General features: G+C 40.7%; 1 protein-coding gene across 1 annotated transcript; it reads right to left on the reverse strand.

Moving 5' to 3' along the window:
• Positions 1-20,655: 20,655 nt before the first annotated feature.
• Positions 20,656-24,592, reverse strand: LOC123037887. Its single transcript, XM_044460664.1, has 2 exons — positions 21,473-24,592; positions 20,656-21,408 (listed from the first exon to the last, which is right to left on the reverse strand). The coding sequence occupies exons 1-2, from the start codon at positions 24,590-24,592 to the stop codon at positions 20,656-20,658; spliced, it is 3,873 nt and encodes a 1,290-aa protein (XP_044316599.1).
• Positions 24,593-24,786: the final 194 nt, after the last annotated feature.

The following is a 24,786-nucleotide window of genomic DNA, read 5'->3' on the forward strand; positions in this document are numbered from 1 at the left end:
TAAAATGTTGATGATTGGCAGTTGTCCCATTTTTATGATAAAATTTAACAGAACATGTAAATATTTTTTTAGATTTTGTTTCTGTATGCCTAAATGCAATGATCATATGCAATGATCAAAAAAACAAGTTTTTACATAGTTTCTACATTTTCCTGTAGATGTACACCTCCTAGGCAAATTATGTTCTCAAGTCTAGTGCAGATCATACAACACTTACACCATCTTATGGCTCTGGCTAATTTAACACGCAGCAAAATCCCCAATCACCCAAATTTCGACAATAAATTTCGAAAATTTCGAGTTCACGAGAAAACCTGCATTGAGGCTTTTGAATTTCAAAACCCAGAATCGCCCCGAATTTCGCAAATGCAGTCACCAGCAATTAAATGTGGCCATCTGGGCAGTTCGAGAGAAAGCATTTGCAACCACTGGCACAACAGGTAAGAAAAAATGATTTCAGTTCTTACCAAATGCTGAAAAACACCTACCAAATGCAGAAAAACCCTACACCTAATGTTTTTGTTTGGTCATTGGCTTGCGGCCGAAACGTTAAATTTCTTGTGCAAGTTATTTAGGTTTGGTATTTGGTATTTAATTAATCCCTATTTCTCCTAAACCTGTTAAGGCAGAGGATAATAAAGACATTAAGTTTATTATTAAGTTTATTATTTACTAGCTGTACCCGGCGCGACTTCGTTCGCTTAAAATTAGTTTTGAGTACGGTTGTCAAGACTTTCCTATTTCCACACCTCCCCTGAGGTAGAGAAATTGGCGCGTTTTTTTTAATGTGGTATCTTCAATTAGACCTATTCCACTGAAACTTTCTAGGTTTAATAATGTTAATTAATATGATTACTTTAAAACCTCTGTGTAAACAACATTTTTAGAAGATCCTTCAGGAGCGAGAATAATAAGGCTACTGGCAGAGCTAACTCTAGAGCATGCGACATAAAATTGTCCATGAGAGAAGCAATCTTCTCTAAGATCTAGTCCAGCCAGCTTCAAAGTCTGCCCCTGCGATTTATTTATAGTTATTGCAAAGCAAACTTTTAGAGGGAATTGTAGCCTTTTAAACTTAAACGGCAGACTGGATGGTATTAATGGGATCCTGGGTATAAACACTGTTTCCCCCTTCGCGCACCCCGTAAATACTGTTGCTTCGATTACATTCTTATGAAGACCTTTTATCTGCAATCGTGTCCCATTGCATAACTTTGGGGGACTTAAATTTCGCAATAACATTACGGGTGCTCCAATCCTAAGAGACAGATTATGCTGAGGAATTCCTGGAGGATTCAAAGAATTTAAAAATTCAACAGGGTAATGAACAGCATTATCAGCATCAGGAACAGAGTCGACCGATTTATAGGAGACTTCTAAACCATCAAATGAGTTTTGCAATAAATTATTAATAGTGGTTGCTCTTTCATTTTTCGTTATCAAAATGGCGCGCTCAGATAGCCAATCTAAGCTTTTACATGATATGTTGGAAATATTTTGGATGTAAGGTCTTGAACGTTTTTGACTACATTTCCTAAGCGTGATGTTATAACTATTTTTCCATCAGCTGTTGGATGGACGCCATTCCCAATTTTTAAAAGAGTTTCGGCAAAAATTCCTGCAGAACTGTCTCCTTTTAAGTGCACTCGCATATTTTTCGTGAGCGCTAGTTTGTTTATCTGTGGCCATAAAAATGAAGATTTTAAACAGGCCTTTATTTCGTCAGCTCTTGTACCTCTTGGCACAACAGGAAGGGTTTGGCGAAAGTCTCCAGCTAGCAGGACTGTAATACCACCCATCAACATAGTACTCATTAATATCTTGCAGGGTTCTATTTATGGCTTCAAGCCCACCTTTATGTGACATTGTGCACTCATCCCAAACAATTAACTTACAATCTTTAAACACCGCAGCCATATTACATTGCTTTGAAATAGAGCAATGAGGTGCTTCTAAATTAACTAAATCCAAAGGAAGTTTAAATGTAGAATGAGCAGTTCGACCTCCATTGAGCAGGGTAGCAGCTATACCGGAAGATGCTACAGCTAGGGCTATTTTTTTTTTAACTTCGAACTTTTGCCAACAATAAGTTTGTCAAGAAGGTTTTACCTGTCCCTCCAGGTGCATCCAAAAAAAATATTTCACCCATCTCAGCCCCAACGCTTTTTGTATTGTATACGACTTAATTTTAGTTTGGAGTTAGGGTTGTCAGGACTTTCTTATTTCTTATTTGCCCCTTTTTTTGAAAACCTTTGTGTTAACAACCTTTGTAGAAGATCCTTCAAGAGAGAGAATCAGAAGGATACTGGCAGAGCTATATAATAAATGAAAGTGATCCAAGTAAAAGTCGTGAGCTAGTATACTTTTTATCAGTTACAATGTTATCAATGCAATTTTTATTTTCGCACAAATATGTATACTTGTTTGTAAATTGGAATTTGTTGTTTTCAAATTTCTTGTTTTGAATGAAACGAAAACCTTTGTACACACAGTAAAAGATTGGCATCCAATACAAAAACAGCAAAGTAACGTATTATTTTCAGATTCCACATTTGATCGATAAACGGGTATAATAAATCATTTTATTTGTATTTAAGCACATTATCTACTTTCGAATAGAAACATACACACACATTGTATGTATGTACATGTATTGTACATATAAGCAAATCAAAACATATCCAAATATACATATGTACATACGTATTTGGTCAAAAGTTCGAATCTTAAGATTAATATTTAACTTGGAAACATTTTGGCTTTGCTTACAGAATTTGTAGTAATTTTCTATTTTCTTCCATGGTGGAAATTAAATAAGGCTCTTACTTCTGCTACAAAATGAAAAATAAAACCTAAGCATTTGATCCACAGGACTGCCTATTGATCGAAAATCATATTGATCGGAGCAGCAGTTTAAGTTTTTAAAATCCTAAACAAATTTAACTTAAATTGCCTCTTTCCCCTCCCCCTTTCCCTGCAGCACTACCCCTCCCCCTCATCAGTTTTCTTGGCTGTTGCTCTCTCGGCCGTCGCTCTCTTGGCTTCTGGGTTTCGTTCTCTCGACAGGCTCCCGCAAAATACAACGCAATGACTTAGAAAATCTAAATAAATTCGTTAAAAATACTTAAAAAAATGTTAAAAACTTGAAAAATTAAACTTAAGCATTTGGGCCATAGAATAACTATTGAGCGAAAAATCATCTTGATCGGAGCAGCGGTTTAGATTTTTTAAATCGAAAAGTTAATTTTAAATGTAGCCCCCAAATTATGGGGGATATCAAAATTTCTTTTAGATTTCTAATTAGGCCTTTTCAAAACCTAAAATTCGGAAAAAACCAAATATCGAAATTCCAACCAGTTTAGAAGTTAAGCTTAAATACATCAACTTTTTTTGCTTAGAATAATGGATGTTGGAGCTGTTTGGGGCCACTGGGGGGACATATCGGATCTTAGTGGGCGCCCACGCCCCCAATGGAATACTGTGAAAAAATTTGGCTGCTCTTGCTCTTACGGTTTGGGCTGTGGCCGTATCCCCTTAAAAATCGGTCTTTCATTTTATAATCTTTAGGGATTATTTATTACCGCGGCTCGAGGCTTTTGCCTGGTCGCAGCGCTGCCGCTAAAGTGCCGGGTCAGCACTTGGTATCCGGCCGGTGGCGATCATCCTACCCAGCGCCAGAAGTAAAGCGCCAGGTCAGCAGCAGATATCCGGCCGGTGGCGATCACTCGCTCCGCGAGTGCTCTGACCGGGCTCCGGGCAACTGCCCTCGGAGTGCAGAGTCGGCGGTTTCTTTACTGCGCGTGTTGGCCACCGGATATGGCCTGCAACTTGACAATTTGTCTTTGTGGGAACTGGGTGTGTTAACTTCTCCCTCTTTTAAATGGTCGCCGTCCCGGTGACCTGCTGCTTCTACGTCACCGTTAGCCCCTGATTTGACGGGGCTCCTGGTCTTCAGATGGTGGTACCCGAGCCAAACAGTGGAACACAGTAGGAAGGAGGCGAGTAGGGTGATGGAGTAGCTGAGGAGGGAGCCCAAGGTAAGCTCCACTCAGCTCGTGGAGAAATGGGAGACTTAGCCGGTTTTGGTGTGCCGTGATGTTGACAACGGCCATGGCCGATACGGCGGGTTTTTTCATCGAGTTTCCCAGCTGATTTATGAACCAAGTTCCGTTGAGACTTATTCTGTCGGAATAGGTTACCAGGTAGGTCCCAGATATTTTTTGGTCCCGTCCTTGGTCGTCGGTTATGGTCATGTTGGCCTCGTTCACTATGAGGGTGCCGTGATCTACTACCGTAACTGGATCCAGATGCCCTGGAAGCGTGGAGCAGTGCGCAGTGGCTCCGGAAACTAGTTGCTGGGCACAAGTACCATTTTGCAGCTCCCTGCAGAAGGTGGCGCCAACCGTCGTCTTGCAGTATCCGATGTTGAGATTTCGCCCTTGGCACTCAGCGACTAGGTTTTCTTTTTCAAAGTCCAGTATTTTTGTGTTGTGCTGGACCGGGTAGACCGATATCTTTTTACATACGAACTTAGGATTAGGAAATTTAATAAGAAAATGGAGGATATCGAAATTTTGAAAAACACTTATACTAGATACTTCTAATATTTCTATTAAACTAATGTTAATAGGCTGCTTGTCCCTAAATTCGCCAATGTCGGAGCTATCTAGAATTGCCGGACTTACAATAATTAATTTTGCTAGGGTTAAGCCCATTAGGATATTTTCCAGATCTGTGATAACGATTCTATTTTTTGCCAAAATGATTTCCAAGAGGTGTGTTTCTTTATTGGTTTCAAACTTCTGAATTTGATTCATTGCGCTCGCGAGTTCGTTGAAACGTTCCTGAAATTTAATATTTAATTCAGTTTGCCCCTCGTCTGCGTTCATTAGTTGCTCTTGATTGAATTTTATCTGTTCCCAATCATTGAAGTCGGGAGTGCCTGCAATGACCTTTAAAGCTGTCCCAATTAAGTTTATACTTCTAGCGGACCTATGATGGATTTTTAGGGTAGCTACCAACTTGTGAATGTGCTTAAGGTCTGTTGTTATAACCGGTATTCTATGGTCGGTGGCATCAGGCGCTTGTTTGCTTTAAGAAAAACTTTTTCGCCGATCTGATAGTCCTTATAAGTCCTACCCTTGTTTGCGTGGTCAAGGCTCCTTTCTTGGGCTTGTTGAATTTTCCTACTTTGAGTGAACTATTTCCATTGGTTTCCTGTCGGTTACTGAGTGAATTGAATTGTTATATTTGTTAGCTGCCAAAATGATTAATTCGATAGTGTCGTTTAGTTGGTTTTTCAGTTTCAGGCATCTAATTGTATGCCTCACCTTACTCTTAAACAAGATAAATGTGTCTACCGAGAAGCTGTTTCCGTCCTCAATTATTATTTGATTTCGGAAACAGTTTACTGGGTTGTCAGTTGTATCAATCGTGTACGTAAGCGACTGTTCGCTGTGTATTGTGGCTGCATCTGATTCCTGTCCGTCTTCTAAGGCGTTTATGTTCTGGCGGGATAATGCGTCCGCCACAAGGTTTTCCTTGCCTGGCTTATAAACTAGTTTTGCGCCATGATCATCAATAATCCCCTTCCAACGTTTTAGCTTCGCGTTGGGATTTTTGTCCGAGACAGCAAAGGTTAGTGGCTGGTGATCGGTAAAAATCTGTAAGCCTTTTACTCCGGAATGGTAATTCCGGAGGTTTTTTGGTGACCAAACAATGGCGAGGAGTTCTCGTTCATTGGTCGCATAATTTTTTTCGCAGTCACGTAGGGCACGTGAAATCATTGTGATTGGGCGGCCATCTTGGGATAGCACCGCCCCTTAACCAAAGCCCGATGCATCCGTTGTTAAATCGAATGGTTTCTTAAAATCTGGATACGAGAGCAGAACATCTTCTGACGCCAAGATTTCCTTTAGTCTGTCAAAAGTTTCTCTCCGTTCTTTGGTGAAATCTATGTCAATTTTCCTTGACTGGTATTTTCTGGCTTTCCCATTTTCTCCCTTTAGGATGTTTGTCAGGGGTCTTGCGATTGTCGCGAAGTTTTTGATAAAGCACCTGTAGTAGCTTGCTAACCCCAGGAAGGATCTGAGGTCGAAAAGTGTTTTTGGTTGGGGAAATTCCTTTATGGCTTTTACCTTTTCAGGTGAAGTTCTAAGCCCCCCTTGTGACACAATGAACCCCAAGTACTCAACGCTCTTTTTAAAGAACTTTGATTTTTCCTGGGATACTCTCATGCCTGCTTTCAGGAGTTTGGTTAGTACCCAATCCACGTCTTTAACGTGGTCCTCTTTTGTCTTAGAAAATATTATGACGTCATCTACGTACACGTAGCATAACTTAGAGATTCCTTCTCTAAGCACGTCGTCGATGGCCCTTTGAAATATGCTTGGGGCGTTTTTGAGTCCGAATGGCAATCTACAGAATTCGTACTTGCCGTTGTTTATAGAGAAGGCAGTCTTTTCCCTGTCCTTCTCCGCCAGCTCTATCTGGTGAAAACCTGATTTGAGGTCGAGTGTCGTAAAGAATTGTGACTCGCCCATGTTCGACAGTATTGTCGAAATTGTAGGGAACTTCCTAAAGTCGATAACCAATCGCTTCTTCTTAACGCCATTTTGTTCTGTGCCTTTTTTGTCTACAACCCAGGTAGGGTTGTTATATGGGGACTTGGATGGCCTTATTACGCGGTCCGCAAGAAGTTGTTTAACCTCTACATTGACGAATTCGGTTACACCCATGGGATGCGGGTACGACTTGGAGTACACCGGCTCCCCGTCAGTTTTAATCGTGGCGATCGTGTTAATATTAAACGGTAATGCTTCGTCTGGGTCGGCGAAGGCCCTATGATTTTTTACAATCATTTTGTCAAAGGTGGTTTTAATTGCCAGGGGAACATCCTCATCATCGATTTTTATAAAGTTAACGTTTTCTGCTTTAGTAAACTGGACCTTTTCAGTTCCATTGTTTGTAAGCAGGATATTGCCAGTAAAATCGAGTTTCGCATTCACTTGTTTAAGCAAGTCGAGCCCGATAATACCGTCAAAGTCTTTAAGGTTATTTAATATAAAAAAGGGTGTTTTTACGTTAAAAACTGAAACTAGACATTATACCCTTGCAGAGGGTATTATAATTTTGGTCAAAAGTGTGCAACGCAGTGAAGGAGACATCTCCGACCCTATAAAGTATATATATTCTTGATCAGGATCACCTCCTGAGTTGATATAGCCATGTCCGTCTGTCCGTCTGTCCGTCTGTCTGTTTCTACGCAAACTAGTCTCTCAGTTTTAAAGCTATCGGATTGAAACTTTGCACACACCCTTCTTTCCTTTGCACGCAGTATATAAGTCGGAACGGCCGGGATCGGCCGACTATATCCTATAGCTGCCATATAACTGATTGATCGGAAATGCCATAACTTTGGTGTTTGTAAAGTTAGAAAATTGGGATTTTCTATGGATTTTATTTTTGGCCAATCAATCCGACCTACCAAATTTCATAAGGATCGGCCGACTATATCCTATAGCTGCCATATAACTGATTGATCGGAAATGCCATAACTTTGGTGTTTGTAAAGTTAGGAAGTTGGGATTTTCTATGGATTTTATTTTTGGCCAATCAATCCGACCTACCAAATTTCATAAGGATCGGCCGACTATATCCTATAGCTGCCATATAACTGAACGATTGGAAATGCCATAACTTTGTTGTTGTTAAAGTTAGGAAGTTCGGATTTTTTATGAGTATTAAGAATGCATCATATGAATAATTTTGGAGAATATAATTTACAGAGTATTCTGCAAGGGTATATCAACTTCGGCTCCGCCCGAAGTTAGCTTTCCTTTCTTGTTTTGTCTATTTTGGTGAAGCCATGTATTGATTTCACTGTGAAAGGTTTCTCCGCCGCCACGATGCCTTTCAGCCCCGGGAGTGGAGTGATATAATTTTTGGAAGTGCCTGTATCTAGTAGTAATTTTATTTCACTTCCTGCTACCTTACGCGTAATGTAGGGGAGCAGGGACTTTACCCTAAAAAATTACAGGAGTCCTCTGCGTCTAACTCGTCTTCCATCTCAGTAGCGCAGGCCTGGGCAATGGAGTCATAATCTTCGTCGTCCATTTTCCTCCGGCATGAAGTTTATTTTTTGTTGAAACCGTGCCGACTGCCCTTTTTGCCATGTTGTGGGCTGCCTAAATCTGGAGGAGGTATCAACCTCCATTGGCTCTGGTGTTGGCTGGCCCTGATTATTCCCTGTGCTATTATATGGCTTCTGACGGAAAGAACCATTTTGGTTGTTGGCTCCTTTCTGGGTCCTAACGAAGTGGGGGTTTTTTTTTATTGCCCCTTGATTTTGGTTCTGCTCATAATTTTTCCAACCTGCTTGTCGCTGGTTGCTCGGCTTAAATGATTTTTCTTCACTGTGCCGGGCGAAGGTAGCCGCAAATATGCTCCTTTCGTTACTTGATTCAGCCTCTTGCGCTAACGCTAATGCTGACGGCAAGTCCCGTGGCTGTGCCGGAAAAACGGCTATTTTCAGTGATTTTTTTAACCTAGATATGAACGCATGCAAAGCGTCTTCTCTGTGTTGTTCATTTAGGACGGCCGCTGCGGCTGCATCGTGTGTCATGATAGTTTTGTTAGTTAGAAGCGTTAGCTTCCGTTCTATTTCATCGTAATACTTGAGCAGAGGTAGTTCCCCCTGCCTCGACAAGCTTAATTCTTGTTTAATTACGTGTGTCGGAGTTTTGTCCGCATACGTGAAGTCTAGGCGCGCCAGTATGACATGAAAATTGAATACCGTGTTGAAAGAGGATAGTGCAGCAGCCGCTGGTCCCCTTACTTTGTTTTTCAGTATTCCGACAGCCTGATAATGTCGGCTGCTGCCTTCATAGCTCTCAAATACCTTGTAGGCTGCGGTGGCAGCTTGTCTCCAGCAAACATAATTTTCTTGTTTACCGTCGAATTCTGGGACTGACTTGACCATGTCAAGAGGTTCGTCACAACGTACTCTTTGTGGTTATAATTTAATTTCTTCGAATGTTTTGATTGGTGGGACATTATCTTTAACTTTTAATGAGTTTAACTCCCCTACAATTGCGGCTAATTTTTCATCAAATAGCTGCTGTTGTTTTTGGAGTGCGCCAGCTATGGCGGCCTCCATATTTGCAATCTGTTCTGCTTGCATATCTTGTGCTTCTTGCTGGGTTTCTGGGTTTGTGACGTTGAGAACGCTGTCTCGAATGAATACTGCCCTACTGCTAGATGGGCAATCTGCTTCGGAATGTTGGTAATTTTTATACCCTTGCAGAGGGTATTATAATTTTGGTCAAAAGTGTGCAACGCAGTCAAGGAGACATCTCCGACCCTATAAAGTATATATATTCTTGATCAGGATCACCTCCTGAGTTGATATAGCCATGTCCGTCTGTCCGTCTGTCTGTTTCTACGCAAACTAGTCTCTCAGTTTTAAAGCTATCGAGTTGAAACTTTGCACACAGCCTTCTTTCCTTTGCACGCAGTATATATGTCGGAACGGCCGGGATCGGCCGACTATATCTTATAGCTGCTATATAACTGATTGATCGGAAATGCCATAACTTTGGTGTTTGTAAAGTTAGGAAGTTGGGATTTTCTATCGGTTTTATATTTGGCCAATCAATCCGACCTACCAAATTTCATAAGGATCGGCCGACTATATCCTATAGCCGCCATATAACTGATTGATCTGAAATGCCATAACTTTGGTGTTTGTTAAGTTGGGAAGTTGGGATTTTCTATGGGTTTTATTTTTGGCCAATCAATCCGACCTACCAAAGTTCATAAGGATCGGCCGACTATATCTTATGGCTGCCATATAGCTGAACGATTGGAAATGCTATAACTTTGGTGTTTTTAAAGTTAGGAAGTTGGGATTTTTTATGAGAATTAAGAATGCATCATATGAATAATTTTGGAGAATATAATTTACAGAGTATTCTGCAAGGGTATATCAACTTCGGCTCCGCCCGAAGTTAGCTTTCCTTTTTTGTTATTTTTTACGTTTGTATTTAAGAGTTTCCTATATTCCTCGAGAACCTCCTCGTCCGATGAAACCCCCTCGTTAACCCTATACATAGGTCCGTATTTCGAAATATTTCATGAGAATAATTTATTTTCTATATTTATTTTTTTCCACAACGACAGTAGAAGAGAGAAAAAATTCAAATAAAAAGGTGTAGCACCAATTTCTATGGGTGCGACGAAATCCGATCAAGAGCTTTCTTGAATATTGTGTAAATGAGTTTTAATGTTTTCCTACTCCGACAATTAGATGTGAGAATGGTAATTTTTATTATAAGAAATCAATTAAAAAATTTTGAAATATATTATTTGTTTCAATTAATAATTCATTTTATTAATTGAAATAAATATTTAATGCACGGGGAATAGTAATGTTCCCACCGTTAATAGATTTTATTATAATTTTAATATTTTAATATTTTCAGAAAAACACTCCTTGTTTCACTTGGCAATTAATAATTAATTTGTTCAAAAATTACAAAAATTTGTGTGGGGAAAATAATAATGTGCGCCCACTGTACCGGAAATTCTACTTCTCTGAATACTTTATTATTTATTTATTAATTAAAAATAAAAAAATTTGTGTGGGGAAAATAATAATGTGCCCACTGTACCGGCAATTTTACTTCTCCGAATACATTATTTATTGGCGAGTGAAAAAAAAGACAAGAAGCCTACTCACATTTCTTATGATTACTCCGCCGTCGAGATTTTTTATTTGTTGGCTCTGAACGCGCTGCCTTCTCTGCCGCCGCTGCAGTCGTCTCTGCCGCCGCTGCAGTTGTCTCTGCCGCCGCTGCAGTTGTCTCTGCCGTCGTTGTCGTTTCTCGGGTGGCGGGTGAGGGGTCTTGCGTTTCCCTTTATTTCCCGTCGCTGATTTCTTTGCGTTTATTTTATATGTCTCTGCTGCCAATATCGATGCTTTATTTGTTTTATTTATTTTGCCGTTATTCTATTTTATTTTTATAGGCAATTTAATTATTTCTTTATTTTTTTTTAAAATTCACTGCACGGTGTCGCGCGAGTATTTTTAATACTTTAACTTTGAATTGCAAATTACTTTTTTGCAGTTCGCACGGTACCGAGTATCGCGGGATCGGTTACGTTGAGCGCCAGTTATTTAGATTTGGTATTTGGTATTTAATTAATCCCTATTTCTCCTAAACCTGTTAAGGCAGAGGATAATAAAGACACGGTGCGATATTAAGTTTATTATTTATTACTCCTAAACCTGTTAAGGTAGAGGATAAACAAGACTTGATTTACAAAACACAGCTAAGGCTGCGGAGTACAAATTTAGACTAACTTAAGGTCCCGGTCCGGCCGCGGCTCGAGGCTTTTGCCTGGTCGCAGCGCTGCCGCTAAAGTGCCGGGTCAGCACTTGGTATCCGGCCGGTGGCGATCATCCGCTGAGTAAGTGTTCTCAGCGCCAGAAGTAAAGCGCCAGGTCAGCAGCAGATATCCGGCCGGTGGCGATCACTCGCTCCGCGAGTGCTCTGAGTGGCTCCGGGCAACTGCCCTCGGAGTGCAGAGTCGGCGGTTTCTTTACTGCGCGTGTTGGCCACCGGATATGGCCTGCAACTTGACAATTTGTCTTTGTGGGAACTGGGTGTGTTAACTTGCATATACCCTTTGCTAACTTTGAATCCTCGGAAACTATCCTTAACTATTTATTAAAATATAGACCATTAGATATTAGACATTAGATCCTAAAAAGAGCAAATAATTTATATAAATATTGCAATAATATGTCCGATGCAGTTAATGTTTTTTACACTGCAATAAACTCATTTTTTAATTCCTGTGTTCCGTGGTACTATTCGTCAATTTCCAATAAATCACCTTGGTTTAGCAAAGAGGAAATGTAAGGTCCAGACTTTTTAGGAAATATAACAATACCGGTTCTCATTCTGTTTTTACTAGATATTTTAGTGCTCGGTTAAGATTTACCGTGCTGAATTTAAGTAAGAGTAAGAGTAAGTAATTCTATTAGGCACAGATAAGTTTAGGCGACCCAGTAACTTGGGACTTTCCACATCCACGTGAATAAGTTTATGAATAAAAGTAGCGTTAAGCATCGTTCTACCGTTTGACAATATGGTAGAAGTCTTCTAGGGTAAGATGGTAAAATAAGGCTTGCATTTTACTAGAGCAAATAATAAAAAGTTATTTTGCACAGGCTCTATCCGGTCTATATGTACACCATACTGAGGACACCAAAATCAGTTTGCTGAACAGTACTCCAGGATTGGACGCACTAGTGAAATGACCAGAATCTTTGTGGCTTTATTCACCAAGTAATATGATCACAAAACTTAAGTTTTGGGTCAAGAAGGACGCCAAGGTCATCAACATGCGTGATTCTAGACAACCTCTCAGTTTACAAGTGTCACATTGTGGGCTCACCCGAAGGAATGTCATTACTTTACACTTAGCGCTATTTAAATCCAAACAATTTTTAGAACACCATGTTTGAAAAACATTTAGTCTAAACTGCTGGAATTTACCAATTTTTATAATTTTGGTCAGAAGTTTGTAACGCAGTGAAGGAGACGTTTCCGACCCCATAAGGTATATACATATATTCTTGATCAGGATCAATAGGGGAGGTGATATATCCATGTCCGACTGTCCGGCTATTTCAATACCGTTTGCGAGCTCAGTTTAAAAGCTAGCGATCTGAAACTTTCACAGTCGTCCTAAAACATGTGCACGCAGATCAAGTTTGAAAACCGCCCCGATCGGACATCTATATCCTATAGCTTCCATAGGAACAATCGGATATAACTTGCAAGAATGGAAGATATTTCGCGCAGTGTAAAAGCTATTGACATGAATCTTTCCAAATCGTATTTTTTATGCATACCTTGATCAGGGTAAAAGCGCGTGCTGATCGGACGTCTATATCTTATAGCTCCCGTAGAAAGAATTGTAAAAGACATTTTTGCAGTATAAAAGCTATTGACGTGAAACTATGCAAATCTAGTTTATTTATGTATATCTTATCCCTTCCGCTACTTATTCAATTTTAGCAATTTCGGCGATGTCTGCAATGGTATTATAACTTCGGCAAGCCGAAGTTTTTTACTAATAGACGCATGTACGGTTTAATGTTTCAACATCAATACAATAGAATAATTAAAAACATTTGAGGCTTGCCAGTTATTTAATTTAAATGGTTCCTTGACCTTTTGCATTATGTTAAGTTACCTGAACTGAAAAAACATAAATGACAAACTTTTGATAATCACTAGCCAAGACGAACATATTTTTGCTTTTCATGTCTTTTGTTTATAAACGACTTAATGAGACGATTTTATAAAATGTTTTGTGTGTTAACACAATAATATAATTAAATTTAATGTTGAAGGTTCGACTTCTTATTCACGACTCTTTTACCTCGTTATAAAGTGATATGTTTTAGCATTATGTATTAATAGTTTTAACATACTATGACAGCTTCAGAAATGTAAATAAATTTTCTTTTTAAAAAATATATAAATTTAATTAATTAAATTTAATGAAAACTTTTTTTGAGGGTGTATTAAATTAAATTATTAAATTTGTATCCAACTTGTTTTGGCTCACGAAAATTAACATATCATTAAATAAGATCATTCGCACCTTACTTTGATTTTCCCTAAATTCAATGTAAGATCTAATATTAATTGGGTCCCTGACCCATTTTAAATTTCTTTCCAGCTCGACAAAATAACAGCTGATTTCGGAAGCCTGGTCAAAAGGAATCAATCATATCGTTGAGGAAGGCGCAGTTTGCGAAAACAAACCACCACTATGTTTAAAAGGTTTTAAAAAACTCATAAGTATTAATAAATATATTTAAAAATTTGTAGCTTTATTTTATTTAGCAAAAAATAGTTCTAAATCAAAACCGTCGTGACCAACTGGTGGATCACACCGCCAGATGAAACAATAATTCGTAGTCCGGTGGGTCACGCCGTCCTCAACGTGTTAATATGGAGCTGATGCATTAACATAGGTAACTCGTGCTTTGGGAAAATTTCTTCAAAACAAATGCAAAAATTCTTGATCTGTTCAGATATATTTAGGGAGATACATTTTGTCAATGTCCGCTGACGTACATACTGCCAATTACGCCATATCGAAAAAATATCGATAATATATTTTTCATCTTGGGTTAAGACTTTTATTATACCCTTGCAGAGGGTATTATAATTTTGGTCAAAAGTGTGCAACGCAGTGAAGGAGACATCTCCGACCCTATAAAGTATATATATTCTTGATCAGGATCACCTCCTGAGTTGATATAGCCATGTCCGTCGGTCCGTCTGTCCGTCTGTCTGTTTCTACGCAAACTAGTCTCTCAGTTTTAAAGCTATCGAATTGAAACTTTGCACACACCCTTCTTTCCTTTGCACGCAGTATATAAGTCGGAACGGCCGGGATCGGCCGACTATATCCTATAGCTGCCATATAACTGATTGATCGGAAATGCCATAACTTTGGTGTTTGTAAAGTTAGGAAGTTGGGATTTTCTATGGGTGTTATATTTGGCCAATCAATTCGACTTACCAAATTTCATAAGGATCGGCCGACTATATCCTATAGCTGCCATATAACTGATTGATCGGAAATGCCATAACTTTGGTGTTTGTAAAGTTAGGAAGTTGGGATTTTCTATGGGTGTTATATTTGGCCAATCAATTCGACTTACCAAATTTCATAAGGATCGGCCGACTATATCCTATAGCTGCCATATAACTGCTTGATCGGAAATGCCATAACTTTGGTGTTTGTAAAGTTGGGAAGCTGGGATTTTCTATGGGTTTTATATTTGGCCAATCAATCCGACCTATCAAATTTCATAAGGATCGGCCGACTATATCCTATAGCTGCCATATAACTGAACAATTGGAAATGCCATAACTTTGGTGATTTAAAGTTAGGAAGTTGGGATTTTTTATGAGTATTAAGAATGCATCGTATGAATAATTTTGGAGAATATAATGTACATAATATTCTGCAAGGGTATATCAACTTCGGCTCCGCCCGAAGTTAGCTTTCCTTTCTTGTTATTAGTTGTTTTTGCTACGCATCAAAAGCTTAATTTTATTGTTAGTTACAGCTTGATACGGTAAATGATTTGTATCCTCAAATTTTTCTTCAATCATTTACTCTTGATCCATGTGTTCTGTTCTTTTGGGCCACTATTTTTTCTAATATTTAAAAATTGTGCTTTTATATTCCCTTAAGGTTGGCTATTAATCGGTATCGTCATTCGTCCTGATAAGTCTATGAGTGTTGTTTTTGTGAAATTTGTATCATAAATCTCGGCCTTCTAATCCTCCTTGCTTTCTTCTTCTTTCACTTCCTTGCACTCTATCGTTGTTGCAACTATAGTGTCACTTTTTTTTATTTAGGGCACCCATATATTATTGTACTCTGAGATCTATTGTCTATCAAATCTCTAACTTCACCCACTGAATCAGTGCCTTGGATTATAACAAAGCCCTTTGTTATAATTGTATAACTCAATTGTAATACACGTATTCACCCTTTCCTTACTTGGGTTTGAATAGTAAAGAAGTGTGTGGTGAGGTCTATTGCAATTTAATCGAATACTTTTATTAGTGCATTTTTTAAGTGCTTAAAACATTTTTGTGTTTTTGTTTTATTTTATCTCCTCTGGTGGCGGAACCTTTAGCAACCTTTAGCTTGCAAATGTCTAGCCCTTTGGCAATATTTTTCAGGTGCTTAGTTCATCCAAGGCTCTTACCACTGCACTATGGGATTTTTGACCTGTTTTTGTGCCATTAATTAATAACTCGGTCAGTTTTGGAGATATCGACATGAAACTTTACAAATCGTCATTATTTGTCCCTTGCCACATATATTGTGAAAATCGTTCGGATCAGGAAACAATAGCTCCCATAGGAACAATCGGTTAAAACTAAAAAAAAATTTATAAAATTTAAGGAGCTGAAATTTGTTGCTCTATGCCTATAAAAGTGGATGATAATAAGTGCAACAAAAGCAAAAAGAAAAAATTCCATCAAACTCAAATCTCATCGGCAGCCACGTATACATATCGTATACATATCGACTATCGCCAGTTTTTATGCAAAATGATTCGAATTTGTCCAAATTGACGGGCAACTGACAGGTCAAACGTATCAAAATGTTCCTCATATTATAAATAATTTGTTCATCAAACATTGTGTAGCCTTTTCTTGCTCAAGCCGGCCCTTCTCGCTATTCCAAACAGCAACCAAGTCCGCGTTGGAGAAAGTGAGGTTATCTAAGAAAACTTCAATTTGCACCAATAGTCCGGAAATGTGCACAATAAGACTAACAGATTTTTGCTCAGAATTGACAACGCTACAACATACACTTGGACGCACTGAAAACTAATACAAACTTCTATTTCAAAACTCTTCCCGAAGTTGAAATTTGTTCCTCAAAATTCAGCTTAAGGTGCATTTATAAACTTACAAAATGTTAGTATAAACACGCACAATTTAAACAATTAATACATTTAACATATGGTACAAACCTGTGAGATCAGTTTCCATTTGTTTTTTTCTTTTCAAATGGTGTTTTACACAAATAAATTAATTTCACAGAACGCTTCGAAAAAGATCAAAAGATCAGATTTCACAGATCAACTTGGCTAATTACGTACAGATTATTGCCCAGGCTAATTTCACTTTTGAAATGGCTTGTTAGTGACTTGGTCGACGTGACGCGACTGTGAAGTGCTAGGATTGTTACGGTTCTATCAGTACATTGACCCTAAAAGCATGCAGCACACTTCAAGAATAATCCGTCTCAAAACATGTGAAGATGTAAAGATGAAACGTTCTTTAAGTCGTTATCAATCAACGAGGATGTAGATATGTTGAATATCTGAGCGGTTTTGTATGATCTGTTGCCATCGTTTGGCAAGTACATCTGGCAAGGAGTCGTCCCAATCCTAGGACTCTGTGGGTAGACGAAAATTCCAAGCATCTTTCAAGAGTATCTTGAAAGAGATAATGACTGGTGCCACGGATCGAAAGAAGGATTGCCCGTATACATATTTATGCCAATACAACCCTAATGTGTTGAATGAGTCTTTGTTGTCTATTTTGAAGATGTTATTATTAGAAAGATCTGGAGTTGGTATATTTGATGGTTGGTTTTCAATTTTTGTAGCCCCATTTCTGCAGATTGAAAAGTGCTCCGACAATCGTCTCGTGTCCTTTTGTACATCATCTTCATAGATTTGTTCTCCTTGAACGAAATTTTCCGTGAAAAGGGGGCTCGAGAGAACGAACTAAACCTGACTGCCCGGTGGAACCAGTGGTGGTCGAGCTGTGAGTTGTGGGGAAGTGCGCTCAAAATTAAAAAATCAATGTTGCGTTTTGCCGTGTCTGTAAAAACTTGTTGAGCATTCGGGAAATGTATCAAGGTGTGGTGTGGCCAAGAATATGGGAGAAACTAATATAATTTATACATGCCTTAGAGCGGTCGACAGCAATCTTTTCTGCAAAATAATTTTTGGCAAGGAAATCCGGGCACCATTGGAGAACGTAATTCGTTAGGCAAACGTAATTATGTTGTGGTAGCTGTGTCCTGTACCTTGAGCTTATTTTGGACAGGCGGCTCACCTAAAAGCAACACATGTATATTGACTTCTTCTGCTTATACCCGCCAGAAAACCAAGACGATGAAATTTCTGCTTTGCCCGGGCATAAAAATACCGCTATTCAAGGCTATTTCAATGCCTGGGGCAGAGTCTTTAAGAGCACTTGTAGCACTTTCATAAAACACATTGTTATTCTCTTACTAACACTGCTATTAAGATAACTTTCACAATAGCATTGGCCTAGAAATCTGAAAATATTAATACCTACTTATTTTAAATTGTCAGCACTATGCCCTCTCGATGTGCTTTTTTACTTTCACTCTACAATCCGCTGAGCTAATAGATTTTTAAAAAATTACAAAATTGTCAAACTAAAAAGACCTTTTTAGAGACTATAAAGATTGCATCTATCTGGCAGTAAAGTTCTTTGACCATAAGATTTCTGAAATTTATTGTTAAAGTGCTTTTTGTTGTTTTCCAAAAAGTAGTTTGTCCGCATAAGCTGATTAATCCAATCAAAATTATTTAAGGAAAAGGTACAGAATTAAAATTTTGTTTCCATTTTTTTTCACTGTATGCACAACATTTTAAGAATATTGTGTTAAAATTTTAGATTGAACCGAGTAGAACTTCCGAAGTTATGGTGACCAAAACATTAAAACCCTCTCCTGAAAAGTTGCCATTTTCAAAATCGGTGTACACGATGCTGCAAAACCTATTGGACGAATCTTTTTGAAATTTTGCACAGTACTTCTTTACTGAATTCCTTAGGTAACGCTGTCGTACCTGTTTTTGTTTTTTTGGGAAAATTTATAATTTTCACAACAACAAATAACTCAGATTTTTAGGCAAAATCAAGGTTTTTGACTTTTAAATTCTTTGAACATCGAAAAAAAAATTAAAACTCGACAGCGTTATCTGGGAAAATTTGTTCTTTAAATAAAACAATTTGATTTTTCAATTCAGATGATTCTGTGAGAGAGATTGCCTATATCTCACTTACTTTTCAATAGTTTTTTTACAGAGACTATTCGTATTGGCAATAAAAAATTGTACAAATGGTCCGATTTTGCAGCGAATTAACCAGAAAAAGAATCTATATCAAATAAATCTCTACTAAATTCCTCAGGTAACGATGTAGAGTTTTTTTTTAAATTTATTATTTAAAAACAAAAAAAAATCGCAGTTTTTGACTTTCAAGTGCCTTAAAAAATCGAAAAAAAATAAAAACTCGACAGCGTTACCTGAAAAATCTTGTACTTTGACTATTGCAATTTGATTTTATCTAATCAGATTGGGTGTTTAAAAAGAACTGAGAACTACTGTACGATGTCTAACATTTAATCTTAGAGCTTTTCCTAAAAAACTAACCAATTTTCACAGGATCGTAAGAGTTTTATGGTTTGGTTAACACTGAACGTAAATTTTAAATTTCAGGAGTTCGACAAGGAAGCCTCCTTGGCCTAAAAATCTTGTGGATACTGTTTGATGGAGAAGGAGCATTTTCCTGACCCACATGAGACTGTAGGGAGTCGGGGGGATAGTTAAGTTAATGAAGCAAATCCAACCGTCTTGTCGCAGTACCAAAATTGAACTCTTTATTCTTACGTTGGATAATAGCCTTCGTGGCCAGTGTGGTGAATTACATGAGAGCGAGATCTTAAGCTTTACCACTGAGAGCGCAGCTCAGGTTAACAAATTAGATCCATACACTTCAAGAAAAATTAATACTTCAAAATTACATTCATGTTTTTCTCAAGATTCAATAGTGGCCCAACATTCCGGCCCCATTGAAAGTACCTAGTTACTTTAAATTAATTGGTAAACGGGCCAATTTGTGAATCGGTCGCCTTATGATTCCTTTTGACGTCCGAACATCCGCGACCCGGACGTGGTTGTCCTGACCTGGTATAGTTGCTTCGATGCGACCTAACAGCCATCGATGAGGAGGGACATGATCTTCGTGGATTAGGACCATTTCGTTGACTGCAATATTTGAAGATCCAGTCGTCCAGTTTGATTTGGCCTGAAGCTCGTGAAGATACTCCGTAGACCAGCGCCTCCAGATGTGTTGCTTGATGGCGCTGACACGCTTCCATCGTTGAGAGCAGTTGATCTGATCATCCTTGACAGGCCAGTCTGGGAGTGCTCGAAGAGCGTCCCCGGTTAAGAAATGACCAGGCGTTAAGACGGCCAAATCGCTGGGATCCGATGAGTGTGGAGAGAGCGGGCGAGAGTTTAGGATCGCCTCAGTCTCAGCAGCGACAGTTGAGAGCTCCTCGAAGGTCAATCGGGCATCCTTGAGCGTGCGGTACAAGAGATTCTTGGCGCTTTTAACGGCAGCCTCCCAGAGGCCGCCAAAGTGTGGAGCCCTAGGAGGTATGTAATTCGTTTGTACAGTACGATATAATGTCTTGCTGGTTCTTGGTGCTGAAGAAAAAGTCCTTCAGGTCTTGCAACTTGTTGCTCGCGCCTACAAAATTCGTCGCATTGTCGCAAAAGATGTCTGCAGGTAGACCACGTCTGGCGATCATCCGCTTCAGAGCACCCAAGAACGAATCAGTTGATAGGTCTCCGACGATTTCGATATGCGCCGCCTTTGTGGCGAAGCACACAAATATTGCGATGTAGCTTTTAACGGGCACCTTTCCTCGAACGCGTAGATAGGTATGAACCGGCCCGCAGAAGTCTATTCCACATCGAGCAAATGGTCTTGACAGGGTAATTCTCTCGACTGGGAGGCTGCCCATAAGTTGTTGCAGCAGCTTAGGCCTGTAGCGCACACAGTGGACACAGTTGCGTACAACACGACGAGCGACATCTCGGGCATTCACGACCCAAAACTCCAGCCGCATTAGTCCCACCAGGACCCTTGGTCCAGCGTGGTAGTTCCGCAGGTGTAGATGACGTACGTAGTTGACGACAGCAACATCCTTAGCGGGAAGCAATATAGGATGCTTGTGGGTGTCTGGGATCGATGCGAGCTCCAATCATCCTCCGACGAGAAGTAGGTTGAATCCATCTGTGATCTGCAAGAAGGGCGATAAGAATTTAAGATGGCTACGAACCGGCGCGCCTTTTTGCAAGAGAGTTATTTCCTCGATGAAATATCGCTGTTGTAGGTTCCATGCGACGCAAAGCATGGCCCTTCGCAGTTCCAGTGGGGAAAGTGACCTCGTAGTGAAGGGGTTTTTCTTCCGACATCGGTCGCAAAATCGAAGCATCCATGCTACCAATCTTAGGCCAGACTGGTGTGATTCCTTGTTGTGGAGGGCTTCCAAGACTCTATTTCTGGAAGTCGATGTCGATGCAAGGAATGCTGATTTGCGTTTTTCTGAAAATACGACATCCATGTCCAGATTGCCGTGTACATTAGGTGGCCATGATGTCGGCAGATTTGATAGAAATGTAGGTCCGTGGAACCATGTTGAGTTGGTGAGTTCTGAAAGGTTGCATCCTCTGGAGATCATGTCAGCTGGGTTGTGCCGTGTCGGAACGAACCTCCATTGACAGTCTGGAGTGAATTCTTGGATATCGGATATCCGGTTGCCGACAAACGTAGAAAGTGTTGCAGAATGTTGTCGAATCCAATGCAACACCAGCTGTGAATCTGTCCACAGAAACGTCTCGGGCGTGTGTTGTAGAAAGGCTGTCTTTATCTGGTTGTAGAGTCGTGCTAGAAGATGCGCTCCACAGAGCTCGAGCTGCGGCAGCGTCTTCTTCTTCGTTGGTGCCACACGCGACTTTGAGACGATTAGATGAACTTCGACGTGGCCATCGGCATCCGTACCCTCTTATTGAAGCAACGCTGAAGCCGTGAAGTTGGAGCTCATCTGAATGGGGCTGCAGGCAGAAACGTGGGATGAGCAGAGAGTCCAAATGCTGTAGCGACGACACGAACGATAGCCACGCTTGTTGGAGTGTCATTGGCACTGATTCATCCCAATGCAATCTAAGAAGCCAAATTTCCTGTAGAAGGATTTTTGCCACCATAATAACTGGCGAGACAAGTCCCAGCGGATCGAAGAGGGATGAGGCCACCGAGAGAATGGTTCGCTTTGTGATACTTTCCGGAGCTGTGCTGCAGTTAAATGAGAATTTGAAGATGTCTTCTCGTTGGTCCCACTTCAGTCCCAATGTGCTTGTCGTAGCGTAGTCGTCGAGATTTAGCTCCTTGACCGTTGTATCATTGACGAAATCCTGATGGTTGGAGTGCCATTTTGCCAGTTCCATCTTGCCGGCCGTGAGGATAGCGATGACTTCGGTTTGAATCTGGTTCAATTGATCTAGCTTATTTGCTCCACCGAGAAAGTCATCCACATAGAAACACGATTTTATGGCTTCTGCTCCAATTTGATGTGAACTTGCATGTTGATTGGCGAGGTGAGACAGGCTGCGAATTGCTAGATACGGCGCTGATGCGGTGCCGTAAGTAACGGTGTTCAGCTGGTATGTGCGAATCTCCTGGTCGTTGGAGCTTCTCCATAAGATGTACTGAAATTTACGATGCGATGGATCAATTAATACCTGCCGGTACATCTTGACGACGTCAGCAGTTAGTACATAACGATGAGTCCGGAACCTTAGTAAGATTGTAAACAAGTCTGGTTGAATCGTGGGTCCAACTAGAAGGATGTCGTTTAAGGACTTGTAGGTGCTTGTTGGGCACGAGGCGTCAAAGACTACCCTTAGCTTAGTTGACGTGCTGTTGAGTTTAAACACGCAGTGGTGTGGTATGTAGTAGTGGGGTTCGTTGAGGAGTGGGCTGGTTACTAATTCCATGTGACCCAAGCGCTCATATTCTTCCATAAAATTCGTGTATTCGGCTCGCAAATTCGCGTTTCGGCTTAAGCGACGTTCCAACGATGCAAATCTTAGCCGTGCTGTTTCAAGAGACCTTCCCAACAGATTAGGGTCATCCTTGAAGGGCAGTTGAACCATCAGTCTTCCATCCGCTACCTGACAGACAGATTTTTGGAAGATCGATTCGCATTTAGCTTGCGGTGGAGTAAGTGTTAATGGCGTAGTAGAAACTTCCTCTATGCGCCATAAGCGCTCCAGGTTCAGGTTTATTGAATCCTCTGATGAAAGGAAACTATGGGCTTGGGCGGCATGGCCTTGATTGCCGGTACGCCCTGATACTACCCATCCAAAGATCGTCTTTTGCAACATGGGGAGATGGGGACCCAACTTGATTTGGCCAATAGACAAAGCGGTGAAGAACGTTTCTGTGCCAAGAAGAAGGTCGATATGGCGAGACTGATAAAATCTCTCATCAGCCAGTGGAGCGTTGTCTGGGAGGCTCCATGATGAAATGTCGATTTCTGCATCGGGTTGATAGGCGATTCTCGAGGTTATACAGCATTCGACGGGTAACTCTGCTTCACCGAATCGTGACTTTACAACGGTCGAAATGCGATGCTTGATGCGGGTGAAAGAATCGCCAATGCTTCGAATGTCGATAAGTCCCTTGCTTCGGGGCAAACGAAGTTGTTGAGCGAAGTCTTCGGACATGAAGTTAACTTGGGAGCAAGAGTCCAGTAGTGCACGTCCTGGTACGTAGTTGCCCACAGCATCCTGCACTAGTATTATGGCTGTAGCCAGAATGATTTGGTCGTGGTGGGTATCCACGTGTGCGTGAGCGACGGCCTCAGCGACATGGTGCTGAGGTGGCGCATTAGTCGGACTTGGCCGCCTAGGACTCCTGGATTCCTGTCCTGACGGATCGAAGTGAAGCATAGTGTGATGCAGCCGTGAACATATTCTGCACCTATTTGAAGATGGACAATTTGACGGATGATGAGCCTTTCCAAGGCAGTTTGTGCACAGCGATTTTGTCCGGACAGCTTCTAGACGTTGGGCAGGCGACATGTTTTGCAGTCGCGAACATCTAAAAATCCGATGATCCCTGCCAGAGCATATAGGACACGCTTGCGTGGAGCACGTAAAGCTGTGGCCCATGCGTGGAGCTTGCGGTTGTCGCGTTCTGCCGGATGTATTTTGAGCCGTATTCGGATTGCCGATGTGATGTATTGAGGACTCCAAGTGTTGGCAGTGCCGTTCAATCAAGGAGAGGCAGGCATTCCAAGAGGGTAGTGCTGCGAACGTGAGAGATTCGTTCCAGAGCTGCCGGGTTCTCTTATCTACCTTTTCCATGACAATAGCAATCAACATCGTTTGAGCTATCTGCGCTTCGGATCCTAAAGATCGCAACGAGTTAAACAACGCTGATGCGTTGTCAACCAGGCTGCGCAACTGTACACTATTTTCGGTGGTCACAGTTGGCAATTTGAAGAGTGACGCTATGTTGTCCAGGAATACGATGGTGGGGTTATCGTACCTGCTCTTTAGGCGAAGTAAGGCCTTGCTGTAATTCTCTGGAGTGACTTGATACGCCTTGATGGTTTCTAAGGCGGCGCCTCTGAGACAGTTTATGAGGTGATTAAACTTCTCGATCGGCGATAGCGCTTCCTGCTGATCTACAACTTGCAGGAACGTAGTAATAAAATTTCTGTATTCCGCGTACTCGCCAGCAAAGGTCGGGAGCGCAAGAGTTGGTAGCTTAAGAGATGATGTTGGTCCAGGCCTGAGTAGCGTGTCTTGGGCGAGCGGCGTAGAATTGTGCACGTCGTCTCCAAGCTGATCCTTTATGGTCACCTTTGTAGCGATGAACAGATCTTCCAGCTCGGCCCGGTAGTTTAGCTGTTCCTCGGTTGAGTCGAGTGCCTCGATTTCGGTTTGGACGGCCATGATTTGTTTGAAGTAGGCCTCCAAAATAGTTAGCCGACACGTGAGTTCGGCTGGCGTCAGCGCGGCATTTGGCTTCTCAACCTTCTCCGTCTTGGCGACTGCTGCTCCAATGCGGGAAATGCTCCTGCGTATGTTAGATCGCTTTTGTTTTAATACGTCTAGCGGTGTGGGACACATGGTTATTGTGATTTACTTACAATAAGCCCTTGTAAAGTGTATGTAATTATAAATTAGAGCTTCTGGTGTGTGGTTATAGACGTATGCTGCCAACTTGTGTAGTTCAATATATGGCAGCGCTTTGGTTCCGCAATGAACCAGTTCCAGGTTGATGCGTTGCGCGGTGACTGCTATTGGCACTCGTGGTGACTGTA

The sequence above is a fragment of the Drosophila rhopaloa genome, unplaced genomic scaffold, assembly GCF_018152115.1.
Source record: "Drosophila rhopaloa isolate 14029-0021.01 unplaced genomic scaffold, ASM1815211v1 contig_203, whole genome shotgun sequence".
Lineage (NCBI taxonomy): Eukaryota > Metazoa > Arthropoda > Insecta > Diptera > Drosophilidae > Drosophila > Drosophila rhopaloa.

What these genes read in the sequence shown, in the direction of transcription:
- LOC123037887 (XM_044460664.1), bottom strand. Translation starts at nt 24,592, where the DNA reads ATGTGTCCCACACCGCTAGACGTATTAAAACAAAAGCGATCTAACATA. An exon ending in TCCAACTTCACGGCTTCAGC is followed by an intron (nt 21,409 to 21,472) that starts GTTGCTTCAATA and finishes ATCGTCTCAAAG; the next exon opens with TCGCGTGTGGCACCAACGAA.